Here is a 15,852-nt window from a genome sequence, read left to right on the forward strand (position 1 = left end):
TAGTATCATTTTGAGAAAGTCTTTGTGGTAGGAGATTTTCGTGTGTGTGTGTAAGCACGTGTGCCCGTGCTAGTGATAACGTAAAGTTTTCCTAGCCCCGTCTGAGCTCTGGAAAGGCTCTGCTTGAATCTTTCTCCTGTTTTTTTTTTTTTTTTGGGGGGGGGTCCTGTTTTTAAGTAGTTTCTTCAAACACATGTGTGACCAGTGCTCATTTGGAGCTCTTCTTGTGCGGCTTTCTCATCTCTCATATTTGATTCTATAAATGCTAGTAAGCTTTCCCTGTATGAACTCTGTCTCTTCACCTCTGGGAGACCTAAGGGCTCTGTTTGGGTACTTCTCCCTGCAAGTAGCCTGGAAAGAAGGCTATAAGTTGGAGCAATAATATAGTTCAAATCTTTATTTCATTTTCCTCAGAGAAGTGCCTGTTCTCTAATATTTGAAAAACATTATGCTGTATATTTTTTCTGGTTGGTTAGTTGTGTGTGCTGACAGGATAAATCATGTTCTTCTGAAAAATTATTATTCAGTTGTTTTTACCCCATCATTTCCAGAAGCCAAAATCTCAAAGCATAATATATTGATAATGAATATATAGAGGTATAGTGAAAATACAAAGAAATGCATAGGAAGGATAAATTCTAAACTCAGAGTAGTGACTATTTCTGGGGAAGCTGGCAGAAAGAGGAATGTGACTATTTAAAAAAAAAGATAACTATATATCTATCTCTATCTATCTATATCTATATCTATCTATCTATCTATCTATCTATCTATCTATCTATACTATTTCATTTCATAAGGTGGGTGGTGGGTACCTAGGTATTCAGTTTACTGTTATACTTAACATCAGTCTTGAAATATTTCATAATCGAAAGAATTCAAACAGGACAAAGGGTTAAGGTGCTTTTTTTTTCTTCTTTAAGACGAAGGAACCATGAAAAAGTTAAAAGAAACAACATGTATGTCTTAGTGGCATCTATAACCTTGAATGAAACTTTTGTTCTCTCTCCAAATGTATTCGTAATATGCAAGAAATAGCCTTGAAATTAGTCATAAAAAAATCAATGATCCAGTCTTGTGTTCATTTACTTGATTTTTGCTCTGAAATGTTGTTATGGAGAATATATATATTTCCAGACTGTTGATAACTTTTAGATAATTTAAGGCAGCTTGACTGAATCTGAGCAAACTGTAATTCTTAGTAGGGAGAATTAGGTAACATTCTATGGGCTCATTCTTCCAGCTCTATAAAATAGTAAGAAACCATTTCCTCAGTCTTAGGATTGGATACCAGAAAGATTTGGAAAGGCTCACCAAACTATCTTCTGTTTCTATTCTACACCTACCAGAGGGACCAGATCTAACAATACCATGACATTATATAGTTGTGGGAGAACTCTTGCTACTACCAAGCATGCATCTGTGCCTTTCCTTCTTTTTTATTTTCCATTGTGAACATGAAGGACTATGGTAGTTGTTAACGTTTTTTCAAATATTTCTGGGGGCGCCTGGGTAGCTCATTTGGTTGGGCGTCCAACTCTTGATTTCAGTTCAGGTTGTGATCTCAGGGCCCAGGATTGAGTCTCGAGTTGGGCTCCCCATTCAGCTCGGAGTCTGCTGGGAGACTTTTTCTCTTCCTCTCCTTCTGCTCCTCCCACATGCTCTAAATAAATAAATAAATAACAAATATTTATGATTTTCTATGTTCTTCTTCTTTTTTTTTTTTTTTTTAAAGATTTTATTTATTTGACAGACAGAGACCACAAGCAGGCAGAGAGGCAGACAGAGGAGGTGGGGGAAGCAGGCTCCCCGCCGAGCAGAGAGCCCAACGCAGGGCTTGATCCCAAGACCCTGAGATCATGACCTGAGCCGAAGGCAGAGGCTTAAACCACTGAGCCACCCAGGTGCCCCGATTTTCTATGTTCTAAGACATGGTAGGATTGCACTTCCCAGTTTTTTTTGGTGGGGGGTGAGGTCATGTGAGTAGTTCCAGTCAATACATGGTAAGTGGAAAAGAAAAGTGTCACTTCCAGACCAGAATTTTCCATTCTGTATGAGACCCTCCAGAATCCTTTTTCCATTCGTCACAGCAACCTTCAAGTTTGAGGATGTGTCTGTTGTCTCATCCTGAGTCCTAGAATTACATAGATAAAGACCAGAGTTCCCAGCTGATGTTCAGTGAGATTATAATATAACTAAGAAATAAACTTTTGCTTAGAAAATGTTAAAAATCCTTTTGTGTCATTCAGTTCAATATCCCTTCAGAGAGGCAATCTTTGACCACTCAGTCTAAAAGACACCAGAAATACCAGTTAAACCATAATACAATCCCCTTTTTAATTATCTCCATGGTATTCCTTATTCTCAGAAATAGTTTTATTTATTTGTACTTATTTATTGTATTCCCGTCCCGACGCCCCCCCCCCCGACAACTCCATAAGTTACCTCTTTCATTCACTGAAGTATCCCCAGCATTTTGAGGATAGAGTGACAAGAAGGAATCAGATCAGCCTGATTCTCATAGTAACCTCATCTCATGGTAAGATGTTTGTATTTTATTCAGGTGCAATGTAAAGCCCCTGAAAAGTAATGACATTCTGACTACTTTTGGAGAATGGACTGGAAGGGGGTGGCAGTAGAAGTAAAAAGAGATCATCAGTAGGCCGTAGCATTATTCTAGGCAAGATGGTGGTGGGTTGAATCAACATGGTATTTGTGGGTCAAAGAGATTAGACTTGTTAATGTGGAAAATACAGAAATAGGCATAAAGAATGACTCTCAGGTTTTTGGCTTTAATAACTAAGAAAGTGGAGGAGCCATTTTTGAGGTGGGGAATATAAAGGAAAAGAAGTTTGGGGGAGATTGTGGAAAAGAGTTGGAACTCTAGAATCCTCTGTTGACTTCTTAGTCAAGATATCAATTAAGCTGCTGGATACATACAAGTTGAACTCAGATTTGAGATGAATATATAAACCTGAGAATTAATAAATCATTTAAGATCACCTTGAGAGAATATCTGCATAGAAAAGATAAATTTCAACATTTAGAGGGCAGATTAGGAAGACCTAGTAAAAGGGGAAATGATCAACCAGGATGGAAGAACTAAACAAAAAATGTGGGCTATCCAGAAACCAACCAAAGAAAGTATTTTGAGGACAAAGTGGTCAACTGCCTTGAAAATTTCTAAGCACGCTTTTAAAAAAATTCTTTATTTGACAGGGGGAAGAGGGGGAGGAATAGAGAATCTCATGCAGACTCTGCCTCATTCAGGGCTGGATCCTGGGACCCTGAGATCATGACCTGAGCCAAAACCAACAGCTGGGCACTTAAAACAACTGTGCCACCCAAGCACCACAGCACTCATTTAAGAGAACAGAGTTTCAATTTTTTTTAGCTTTATTGAGGTATAATTGATACACAGAGGATATATGCAATGATAGGAAGGATTGTACATTTGGCGATGGGATGTGGAAAAATGCCTTATCCCATGACTTCTTTTTCTAAAGTAGAAGAGAAATTCATTGGCTGAGAAAGAAGGTACAAAATAGTCATTGTGGAGACTGAAAAAGTAAGTTTTCTAGAACACTGGGATAGGATGACCATTTTGGGGTCTGTGATCTTGAATTTAAAGAAAGCCTATCAGCCTGAAAGCCAGTTCTTTGTGGACCCGAAAGAGAAAAATACTGAAAATTGCTCTATAGAGAGAGCAAGTACCGTAGTTGTTGTAGCTTCTTGTTTATATCCATGACAATGTTAAAGAAAATATGTAGCTAGAAGAAGTTATAAGTAGAGGGAGCAAAAAAGTGTGAGAGCTGAGATGTGTCAGTATCTTCATCTTACATGGAGTGAGGAGCTGCTGTATACTTTTGATAGTTGAAAATTTGAGCAATAGATATTTAAAGTACACACGTTATTTAAATTACAGATTTACTGGGGCTCTGGGTGGCACAGTCGGTTAAGTGTCTGACTCTTGGTTTCCACTCAGGTCATGATTTCAGGGTCCTGGGATGGAGCCCCAAATCGGGCTCCGCACTGAGCACGGAGTCTGCTTGAGAGTCTTTCTCTCTGCCCCTCCTGCTCGTGCTCTCTCTCTAATAAATAAAATCTTAAAAAAGAATTATACATTTACTGTGGTAGAACTAAAATACTAGAAAGTAGTTTAAATGATCTAAGTCTTCATCTATCTTAAGACAGGTGAATATACAATGTCAAAAATTGATCAAACAATTAGTGATATAGTTTAAATTATAAATATGGAGGCAGGGGTGCCTGTGTGGCTCAGTGGGGGTAAGCCTCTGCCTTTGGCTCAGGTCATGGTCTCAGGGTCCTGGGATCAAGGCCCGCATCAGGCTCTCTGCTCAGTGGGGATCCTGCTTCCACCCCACTCTCTGCCTGCCTCTCTTCCTGCTTGTGATCTCTCTCTCTCTCTCTTTCTCTGTGTCAAATAAATAAAATCTTAAAAAAAATAAATAAAAATAAAAAATATTTTAAAAGAATAAATATGGAGGCAATCACCAGATAAAATAAAAACGGAAAGTTAAAAGTGATTGCCTATGGAGAATTCTGGTTTCTCATTAGAAACTCTTCCTGTACTATTTAATTTTTCTCAAAACAAATGTATGCTTTACTATACTTTAATAACATTAAAACAAGAACTATTTAAGTGTGAATGAAGACCTATGTTAGGACCAACCTTTGATAAAAGTTGGTAGTTTTTATCAAAGTCACATTTATTTCCATCCCCTTTCCATGTCCACTTCTTAGCCCTTTGGGTACTGTTTTCTCCCAATATCAAAGGGATATACTCTCTCCCGGCCCTGACTTCCTCCCTTCACTAAGGAAAATCTCATCTCCAGTTTTTTTCTGATTCTCAACTTTGATACACACAAAATAAGTCTATTCTTGGGCTCATTCTAAAAATGACTTGTTCTTGGCTCATAGTAAAAGTCAGTAATAATCTAATAACTGAAATTCTTTTCCTCCTGTTCCCATCCCTGCCAAATATTCTTTAATGTGTGATTCCACTTAGGAAGAGAGTTTTATGTGCATATTTTTGTTTTGTTACTTTTTCATCTCAGAAACAGAGGTAAATTCAGTGGATCAGACTCTTCACTTAGTAGTCTATTACATATGGTTCATGTAAAGTACCTTGTATGATGGCTTTATCCCTCTATTTTCACCCCCCCAACTCTTATTCTCTATTCACTTTGAGAATTTTCATTTTAAATGAGTTCAAAGAAATTAATCTGTATTAGACTGTTAAAGAACCTTGGTTAAATGGAGGAAGATTATTCAGAAGTGTGGGAAAGAGGCCTTCCCAAGGGATTTTGAATTATACCATCTTTACAGGGTTCATATCATTCTTTTTATATAATGATTCAGTAGTCATTATTAACCCAGGCTGGAATCAGGATAAAAGTTATTGAGATGTTTTCTTATTATGAGGTCTATTTGAAGATTTAAATAGGGTATAGTGTAATATCGCAGTTTGGGAGGTGCTTAACAAACTGATTCCTGAAAATGACCCCTAAAAATATAGTCTTGCAGGTGCTTAATAAATATTCTCATGCAATAATAATGATGTAAACTTATATAGGTGAAGGTAAGGATGAATGACTGACTTACCACACGACCTTAATTTATGTTTTTACAACAGATGATACTCATCAAATTGATAGTTTTATATGCTTCATAAACATGTTGGATATGGGATAAACAGGTAGCTTACAATTAACAATTATTTCCACTATTAACTCATGTCTAGTAATAACATTATGTAACCTACACAATGAAGAACATCTACTTCCAAAAAATGCAACACATAGTTTTATTTTTCCTGTATCTCATTTATTCAATAAAAGTTTTTGTCTGATTAAAAAATGTTATTAGTATTAACACTCTACTTAATGCAAGCAATGATTTTCTAGGTGAAGAAAATAATTGTGACTCTTTCTACAGATTAGGCCATATTGTGCAACATATTTTGCGATTTCCTTCCCAAAAGTGTATGAAATTGCTAACAAAAAAAGATAAAATATTTTGAATTGAGGCACTTCAAGTCAGGAACTAGCTTCTATTTTCCTGTATTTTCTTTTGTACTTCCTTATAGTCTGTACTGTGTATTATTTCACAGTCATATTTGTGTTTTTCTTTTAACTTTTATTTTCATTTTTATAAAAAAAGATTTTTTTTGGGGGGGAGAGAGAAAGAAAGAGAGAGAACGAGTGGGGAAGAGGCACAGGGAGAGGGAGTAGACTCCCTGCTGAGCAGGGAGCTGGACCTGGGTCTCAATCCCAGTACCCTAGGATCATGACCTGAGTGGAAGGAAGAGGCTTCACCAACTGAGCCACCCAGGCACTCCTTTACCTTTTAAAAAAATACTCAATTTGGGGGCACCTGGCTGGCTTGGTTGGTAGAGTCAGCAACTCTTGATCTCAGGGTTGTGGATTCAAGCCCCATGTTGGGTGTAGAGATTACACAGAAACAAAATTTTTATTTATTTATTTGAGAGAGAGTGACAGAGCATGAGAAGGGAGAAGGTCAGAGGGAGAAGCAGACTCCCCGATGTGGGGACAGCCCGATGCGTAACTCGATCCCGGGACTCGGGGATCATGACCTGAGCCTAAGGCAGTCACCCAACCAACTGAGCCACCCAGGCACCCCAGAAACAAAACCTTTAAAAAAAATACTCAATTTTGTTAAGTTTCCTCTCATAGATTTAAAAAAAACTGGGAGCAAGATCCAATTTGACTTCATCTATGTATATTTCTTAGGAACAAGTTAGTGACTTGCTCATAAATATTGCTTAAAGAAATAAATGCGCCTTTTTTTTTTTACAGTTCATTTCAAATAACTTCAAAAAGGTTTAGTCAAACATAGTAGTTCTCCTCCAAACGTTTATTTCTCACCTTCACTATTCGTATCACTAACAGAAGAACAACTCCACATTAAGACAGTGAAATGTAAAAAGAATAAAAAAGGAACATGGTCTTCTGTATTATACTCCCTTAAAACAAAAACAGGGAAGCTGATATTTTTTTAAGTGAAAATAATGGTATGTGTTTTGGGCTGCAGATATTCAATTTTATATTAAAAAAAAACAAACAACTTTGTAAGGAGGCAGTGTAAGTGAATCCTGGCTCTGCGGTTTGTTGTCAGATCTTGGTCCAACTACTTGACTTTGCCGAGCCTTACATTCCCCGAGTGTAAAAAATACAAACATCTAGCTCTAGGACTGGTTGTTCAGAGAAATCTAATCAGGCTGACTCAACGCATTTGACACAGAGCGCCCATATGGCTCCTAACATTTTAAATAGTAAGTGAAGTTAGTTATCTCAGTGGTTCCGCCAAGGCAGTATCTGTAGGTAAACAGGGAAAAGAACGCACAGTTTAAGTCTTATTCACAGGTTGGCATTTTATTTTCTTTTTTAAAGATTTACTTACTCCAGAGAGAGCGAGCGAGCGGGCGAACGCGCGCTCAAGCAGGAGGAGGGGCAGGAGGGAAGGAAAAAAACCAAGACACCCCGCTGAGCGGGAGCCCGGGGTGGGGCGGGGGGCGGTGCTCATCCCAGGACCGGGAGACCGTGACCTGCGCCAAAACCACCAGTCCGATGCTCAACCTACAGAGCCACCCAGGCGCCCCTACCAGGCATTTAAAAAAACTGGATCTTGGGTATTATTTTCGTATCTCATAGCGTGTAATTAAAACGAAGTTCAAAACTAATGGTTTAGCGCTCACGTTATTTTATTCTAGGCTCTACGTGGAGCTCAGAAAACACACTGCCTCATAAGGACTACAAGACCCCAGGCCAAAATATTCCAGGCCAAACACTGACTCAAAGATTCCCTACCGCACAGCGTTTTCAATGCGTGCATTTACGAAGCGGGAGAAAACATACGTTCAGAGACGAGACCAACGCACGATCTTTATGCTCACACCCCCAGTGAACTAAAAACAAGAAATGCCGAGGAACACTGAGACAACGATGTTGAAAAACTTCCGACGGTATCCAGTTACTCCGGGACACTGGCGCGGCGTGCGACAGAAAGTTCAGCAATTCCTGCGGTACGACAGGGGCGGTGCTGCGGCCGTAAAGGAGCTCCGGGAGAGTACGTGGGCTTTGAGACTACCCGGGGCGACCTTGAAGGGTCTTGGCCCTGCAGTTAATGGCTGGCGGGGTGCAGGGCGGAGGGACTCGGGCCCTGGACCTGCTCCGGGCTTTGCCCCGTGTGAGCTTAGCCAACCTAAAGCCGAATCCGGGCTCCAGGAAACCGGTAACTAGCTGGTGGCGGTGCGGGCAATCGGTGGGGGATGGGACGATGGAAGCGGCCATTACCCCCAGTCGTTTTCCGGGACTCTTTTTTCCAAAAGGGTGTTGGGATGAACTAGGGTTGCCGAGCCCTTGTTCTCCTTAACTGCACGGAGGAGAGTCTTCCCATATGGCCCCAATTCTTAGTAAGTTTTATATTTTAAAGCATAATTACGTTAATTAGGGCGGAGGAGTGAAGTCACAGAAACTACAAAATGATAGTCTCAGTGAAAATTGAATTTAAAATGAAGTATGTTCTTAGTATCTTTATTTTCGTGGGAAAGATTTTAACTGATTATGGTAAATGCCTCTGCAAATCACTGAATATAGATAGAAAAGCTGTTAGTTGACATACTGCCTTTTATTTATCTAATTTTTGAAAGCTTTTATTTTTAAGTAATCTCCACACCCGATGTGGGGCTCTAATTTACAACCTTGAGATCAGGGGTCGCTTGCCTGGCCCACTGACGAGCCAGGCACGGGGATATACTGTCATTTTTAAGAAATCCGTTCCTTGTTTTCAGGAAGTGAGAAAAAGTTAATTTTAGAAAAATATTTTCGGTACAAATTAGTGTTTCAATAATATACGTGCATAAAGCTAATGTATTTACAATTCCAAAATAACTGTTTCGGAATACGGTATAAACCTTGTTTGTTGGGGATGTTTGATTCTAGGATTTTTTTCAGTTGCAGTCTATCACAGAATTCTTACGTCCATCCCATCCTTGGAACTTTGCCTTTGAAACACAGCTTGGACTTCGGTTACAAGAATTCACTACATCTTTAGAGGCAAAGATGCTAACTTAAGAGTGTTTGGGGGTTAGAGAAACGAGAACAATGCTTGACACTTAGTAGTGTTAGCCAGTACTGATTGATTGAATAAATGAATGGCATCACAAAAAAATATGTGGTTGAAAAGATAAAATACAATTTAAAAATGCAGCTGCAGGTCATACAAAACTCTCTTCTGTCCTCCTAGGAAAGACGGCGAAGAGGTCAGAGAAGAGGTAGAAAATGTGGTCGAGGCCATAAAGGAGAGCGTCAGAGAGGAACGCGGCCCAGACTGGGCTTTGAGGGAGGCCAGACTCCATTTTACCTTCGAATCCCAAAATATGGGTTTAATGAAGGTCATAGGTGAGGTTGCTTTGCTTTTTAAAGTAAAAATCCCTAATTTTCACTGACAGTCACCAAAAAAAAAAAAAAAAAAAAATAGCTTGGTAGAAATTTGAATTCGCTTTGAAGCAAACTTTTGTTGCTGTTTCTCCTAAACATTTTTGGTAATGAAATTTCAGCTGGATTAGTAGGAAAAAAAGTACAGACTTTGTACTCAGACCTGCAAATGGAGGTAAGAATGCCTGCTTCTGTGGTTGGTTAGAGGCTGAGCAATAATATATATAAAAATTTGGAAAATTATAGTCTTAGTAATGGAAAACTACTCTTGTTACTCTGAGCTCCATTAATGCATCATTCGATTAAAGGGTTACATTTTTGACAAATTTGTTTAAATGAGTGAAGTAAATGCTTAGAGAGGCAAGTTATTTTAGTGAAATGAAATACTAGTTTTGTTTCATTAGCAAAAATCAAGCAATATTATATTTCTGTTGTACTCAGGAGGGTTTTATTTTTTATTTTATTATTATTTTTTAAGATTTTATTTGACAGAGAAAGAGATCACAAGTAGGCAGAGAGAGGGAAGCAGGCTCCCTGCTGAGCAGAGAGCCCGACATGGGGCTCCATCCCAGGACCCCGGGATCATGACCCGAGTGGAAGGCAGAGACCCTAACCCACTGAGCCACCCAGGCGCCCCAGGAGGGTTTTATTTTGTTAAGTCATCTAAATTGATGGAGGAAAATACAGGACAAAGCTTTGAGTTGATTTGAAGAAATTATAGGAAAATAAGCTTGACTGAGTTTTCCAATTGTTACTTTGTTTTGTAGCTTCAGACGCCAGTATCAGCCTTTGAGTCTCAATAGATTGCAATATCTAATTGATTTGGGTCGAGTGGATCCTACTCAGCCTATTGACTTAACTCAGCTTGTCAATGGGAGAGGTGTGACTGTCCAGCCACTTAAACGGGATTATGGTGTCCAACTGGTAGAGGAGGTAAGTCTGGGCTAGATTTTTTAGTGTTAATAGAAGGCTGTATCTGAATTCCATATAATCAGTACTCTGCTTTTTAAATTTTTTTCTTTTGAGTTGTCCTATCACCATTACATAGTAGTAATTGTATTTTGAGGAAGTTGGCATGCTGTATTGAGGGACCTTTGTACTCTGTTTCTGGGGTTCTTTTTAGTGTATCTGTTCAGCTTGCTCCCTCAGTCCCTTTGGTTCTCCGTTAAGTGCCCTATCAGGAAGGTCTTTTTTGACATCCTTCTGTAAAAGAATTCTCACCACTGCCCCCCACCCCCCACAACAGTCATACTTTTGTCTGCTTTACCTTGCCCAAAGTACTTTTCTTTGAATATATGAATACCTGATCTTTATTATCAAGTAGGGCATTTATGTTTTCACTCTCTCCTTCACTATAATGTAAGTTCTTTGAGGACAAGTACTTTGGTTCATTGCTATATTTTCAGTATTGGAAATACTGGATCATGATAATTAGTTATGGAGAAAAGGAATGAATCAAATCCAGTTCCAGTTGAAACAAAATTTTCTATTTATAGAAATTGGCCAAGAGTTTCATCAACAATTAAACTTGTTCATTAATACTTCTGTTTTTTCTAAGTCAGTAATACAATTATGTAAAGTAATGTCATGTCCACTAGAGGGAAACGTGTTTATGGAAAAACCTTTTAGAGTCCTTTGAAAAAGTGAACCTCATGGATAAAAGTTTTCCAAATAAAATGATTTGAAAAGAGAATACAAAATACTCAAGTCTCAGTATTCTACTCTGGCTATATAAGGGAATACACATGTAAATTAATAAAGAAAAATCTTTGACTTTGTTAGCCAATAAATGCTACATTCCAGCAGTTTTCAGGCATGTGTCTATATTAAATAAGGAAAATAATCCTGAAAACTATACCAGGACAACAGGTGAGTAAGTACAGTTAGTTACATATCATTGGTAGCTCTGTAAATTGGTTGACCTTTTCTGGATTTCAGATTTGCAATAAGTAATGGGTAATAAGACTGTTTGACTCTTTCAGCACAAAATTACCAACTTCAGAACATATGTTTTCAAGGAATAGTAAAAGAAACCTAACTAATAAAAAGACATTCCTAAAAATGCTATTTATAATACTGAAAATGCTGGAACTAACTCTAATGCCCAAGAATAGGGAAATAGTTGGGCAATTTAGAGTAGTTATTAAAATTCACGAATAATATGGCAAGACCTTATTTTATCGAGTAAAAGGGGCCATTGATTCTGAAAATGCAGGCCAGTATCATAGATAGGAAAAAAATGTGAGAAAATGTGTCTTAGCACTGATGGAATATTTTTGAAATACATGAAAACTTCATAATTAATAAAAGGAACTTGACTGGGAGCCAGCTTGTTTTAACCACCACAATAGCAGAAAAATTCTATCACAAAAAGAATGATAATACCAACATCTTTTAATTAGAATCTGTTTTGAAATTAGAGTAAAATGTAGTGCATCCTAATAAAAGTGACTAAAAACAGAATTTTGGAAAGTTCAGTTCTACATTTTTTAGTATTGACTGTACTAGGGAAAAGTAGACTTATATTTTTGTCCTTTTAGAGTCTAATAAAATCAGTAGCAAATGTAAAGTGAATCTCTGTTGTATTCTTATGCCTTTTTTCCTAGAGTGGGCTGATCCCTCCAAGGTCAGATACTGTTGTCAGATTTTTTTTTTCAACATTTTATTTTTAAGTAATCCCTATACCCAAAACGGGGCTGAACTTATAACCCCAAGATCAAGAGTCATATGCTCTACTGACTGAGCCTACCAGGTGCCCCTGTCGTCGGAGGTTTTGTTCTTCAGAAGATTTCCAGCCCACTTGTCCCCTTGCTAATAATCTCTTAGTCTTTTGCTAACTAAAGGATGAGGAAGGGAAGTTTTTTTTCATTTCAGTATGACAGAATGTTGTGTTTAAGAACACAGGTGCTGTGACTAGACCCCTGTGTTAGAATCCTAACTGTGAGGGGCGCCTGGGTTGGTTTTGCCTCCTGACTCATGGTTTTGGCTCAGGTCCTGGTCTTGGAGTCTTGGGATCGAGCCTCCTGTGGGGCTTGGTGCCCAGTACAGAGTCTACTTAAGACTCACTCTCTTTATCTCTCTCTCTCTCTTTAAAAGAAATAAATAAATCTTTAAAAAAAAAAAAAAATCCTAGCTGTGTGATCTTGACAAGTTACTTAACCTTTCTGTGCTTTGGTGTCCCCATCTATGAAGTTGGCCTAGCAATAATTTCATCATTAGGTTGTTAGGAGGATTAAATAGTCTACTACTAATGAAGTGCTGGGGATGGATGCTTATATTGCTGTTTGCTAAATAGATAAGATGAAAATGTAGTCATCCCTGCTTACGGAGGATGAAAATTGGTAAAACAAAGTAGCCTAAAAACATATTAAAAAAAAAAAACTGCATGTTTTTTGGTAGGACCTTAATGCAGAGGTATTTACTGTTGCATTATAAGCATTTTGGAGGAGAAAATGCAGTGTAAAACGGAAGCGTGCCATGCTTACTTTTTGCCAAGCTGTCTACAAACAGACTTTGCTTTGACCTATTACAGGGTGCTGACACCTTTACGGCAAAAGTTAATATTGAAGTACAGTTGGCTTCAGAATTAGCCATTGCTGCAATCGAAAAAAACGGTGGTGTTGTTACTACAGCCTTCTATGACCCCAGAAGTCTAGGTAAGGTGTCTTGCAGTCCCTTTCTTCTCCCTCTTTCTTCTCTGGTCTCCTACCAGCTTCTACTTGAGGATTTTAAAAGTACTCCCAGCTCTTTGACATGTGGTTTGGATACCTCAGATTTCTGTTTTAGGGCTTCCTGTTAATGGTGTGATTTCTTCTAATATACCTCAGTCAGTATGTCATAAGAAGGTTTTTTGTTTCTAAATATGGGACTTCCATATGATGTTACCTGTGTTTAGAAATTCAGTAATTGTTGGTAACCCAGGGATAACTTTGATTTTCAAGATGCAAATATTTGAAAATGAAGTATATCAATTTGCTTACTTAAGATAAACCTATTTAATAAATTCTTGGAATGAAGTTCTCATCTTGGTAGTATTCAGAAATCAATAACTAAAAGAAAATCATATGTGTATAGCCATTATTTGTATCTCTCTTTTTTATTTTAAATTTTTTTCAGAAATTCTGTGCAAACCTGTTCCATTCTTTCTACGGGGACAACCCATTCCAAAACGAATGCTTCCGCCTGAAGCACTGGTACCGTATTATACTGATGCAAAGAATCGTGGTTACCTGGCCGATCCTGCCAAATTTCCTGAAGCAAGACTTGAACTTGCCAAGAAGTATGGCTATGTTTTACCTGATATCACTAAAGATGAACTCTTCAAAATGCTTAGTACTCGAAAGGATCCAAGGCAGATTTTCTTTGGTCTTGCGCCTGGATGGGTGGTGAATATGGCAGATAAGAAAATCCTAAAACCTACAGATGAAAATCTCCTCAAGTATTACAGTTCATGAATTTCCTTCTAAGAAAGCAGAGTTGTAAAAGTTCTGGAAGAAAATGGACTGAAACATACATATTTCTCATCATCTTGTCTTGATTTGTGATTCTCTAGATGTTGATGTTAATTTTCCATGTAGCCCTATTTCCATTTTTATCTAAAATTGAAATAAAAAATGGAATAAGCAAGGGCTATGTAGGGGAACTGAATCTGTGTGGGTTCTTTCTCAATTAAAGAAACAAACTCCCTGGTTTTCTGCCAGAGGAAGATGGTAACTTTTAGGGTATCTCTTGTTCATTTTTTCATGATCTTTTTGTCCAGGTCTTGTGTTTCTATTCTTGTAAACCAGAATGAATGTGCAGGTGGAATGGGATTGACTTTTTTTTTTTAAATAGTTTTTTTTTTTAAGGTATTTATTTGAGAGCGGATGAGAACAAAAGAGATCACAGAGGGAGAGGGAGACGCATACTCGTGGCTGAGCAGTGAGCCAGATGGGCTTGATTCCAGGACTCTGAGATCATGACCTGAGCTGAAGGCAAGACACTTAATTGACTGAGCCACTCAGGTGCCCCTGGAATGGGATTGATTGCTAAGCCTGCTCAGTCAAGGTTAAAGCAGTTACTCATGGTGGCCCATCTTAATCAATAGCCTCAAGGAAGCTCTGCTATCCAGTGTCAAAGTGGAAAGCCTTCAACTCTGGATTATTAAGATGTGGGGTATGAGCTCAAGGGTTAAACCCAGTAAATAAGTAGTACAATATTCACTAGCAAAACTGAAGCGAAAACTCCAATTGAATTCATTTTCTCAACTCATCTGATAAGAGTAGACCGTAATGATTAAGCCATTAACCATTTTCTTGAAGAAGTGTTTAATTCTAACATACTTTACTTACTTCATTGATACTGGAGACCTGTTTTTCAGTCATTTTAAATGATTTTTGAAAACCTCTTTAGTGATTATATAAGCCATAAAAACAACTGGTAATGTGAAAATTAAACTCAGTTAATGTAAAAGATTTAGCAGTCAGTAAGCTTATATAGTTCTGCAAAGATGTGTTGACCTGGACCATACAAAAACTCAATTTATCTGCTGCAATTAAATCTTGAGTAATTTAAATCTTGAATAATCATAATTTTTCCACAGGAAAATAAAATTATTCCTGGCTGTTTATTTTCTTAAAATAAATTTAAAAGCCTAAATGATGCAATATTTTGTTTTGTTAACTTACCTATCTTCTATATTGCTGATCTGACATTCAATTTATAAAGTAATATATGCACCTCGAGTATGTATATTTAAATTTTTTTTCCAGGATTGTATAATTTGGCTTATTAAACCATTTCTTCATGAACCAGAACTTACAAGAATCACTGTTAGGACCGTCTTCTATGATAATCACCTTTGAATTTCAAGGAACAGGCAAAAGTTTGTAAAAATCTTTTATTTTTCAGAGATTCCAAGTGAGAGTTGGGTTTTTAAGATCAGTTTTGGCTCCACCGATAGGAACCACAAATAACAGTGGTTTGAATGAGATAAAAGTTTATTTATTTTCTTTCACAGAAGTCTGAGACCTTTCAGAGCTGATTGCTGGCTCAGCTCCACAATCTCAGAGCCCGTGGCTTCCCCCTGTTTAGCTCTCCCACCCTTAGAGTGAGATGTGCATCTTCATGATCCAAATAGGAATCAATAAGAGCCAACTTTTCCTAAGTAAGTGTCCCAGCAGCTGCCACACAAAACTTATGTGTAAATCCCATTGGCCAGAACTTGGATAAAATTCTCTTCTGCAGGGGAGCCTGAACTTTCTACTTTGGTAGCTTATGTTCTTAGCTGAAAAATTCCTTTAGGATGGTAAGTAAGAGTGGATATATGGACAACCAGCAGGGGGATGACCCCTGTTTTGGTACTGACCAAACTTCAACCCTGAGATTAACTGGC

At 38.0% G+C, this 15,852-nt stretch overlaps 1 protein-coding gene across 1 annotated transcript; it reads left to right on the forward strand.

Annotated features, from left to right (window-relative positions):
* Positions 1-7,928: 7,928 nt before the first annotated feature.
* Positions 7,929-14,192, forward strand: MRPL15 (mitochondrial ribosomal protein L15). Its single transcript, XM_032846585.1, is given in 6 exon segments — positions 7,929-8,126; positions 8,128-8,274; positions 9,289-9,443; positions 10,247-10,412; positions 13,012-13,135; positions 13,596-14,192. Coding segments are annotated over 6 exon segments (1,128 nt in total). The 3' UTR covers positions 13,934-14,192.
* Positions 14,193-15,852: the final 1,660 nt, after the last annotated feature.

Source organism: Lontra canadensis, unplaced genomic scaffold (assembly GCF_010015895.1).
Source record: "Lontra canadensis isolate GAN:19392208 unplaced genomic scaffold, GSC_riverotter_1.0 scaffold177, whole genome shotgun sequence".
NCBI classification, from domain to species: Eukaryota; Metazoa; Chordata; class Mammalia; order Carnivora; family Mustelidae; genus Lontra; species Lontra canadensis.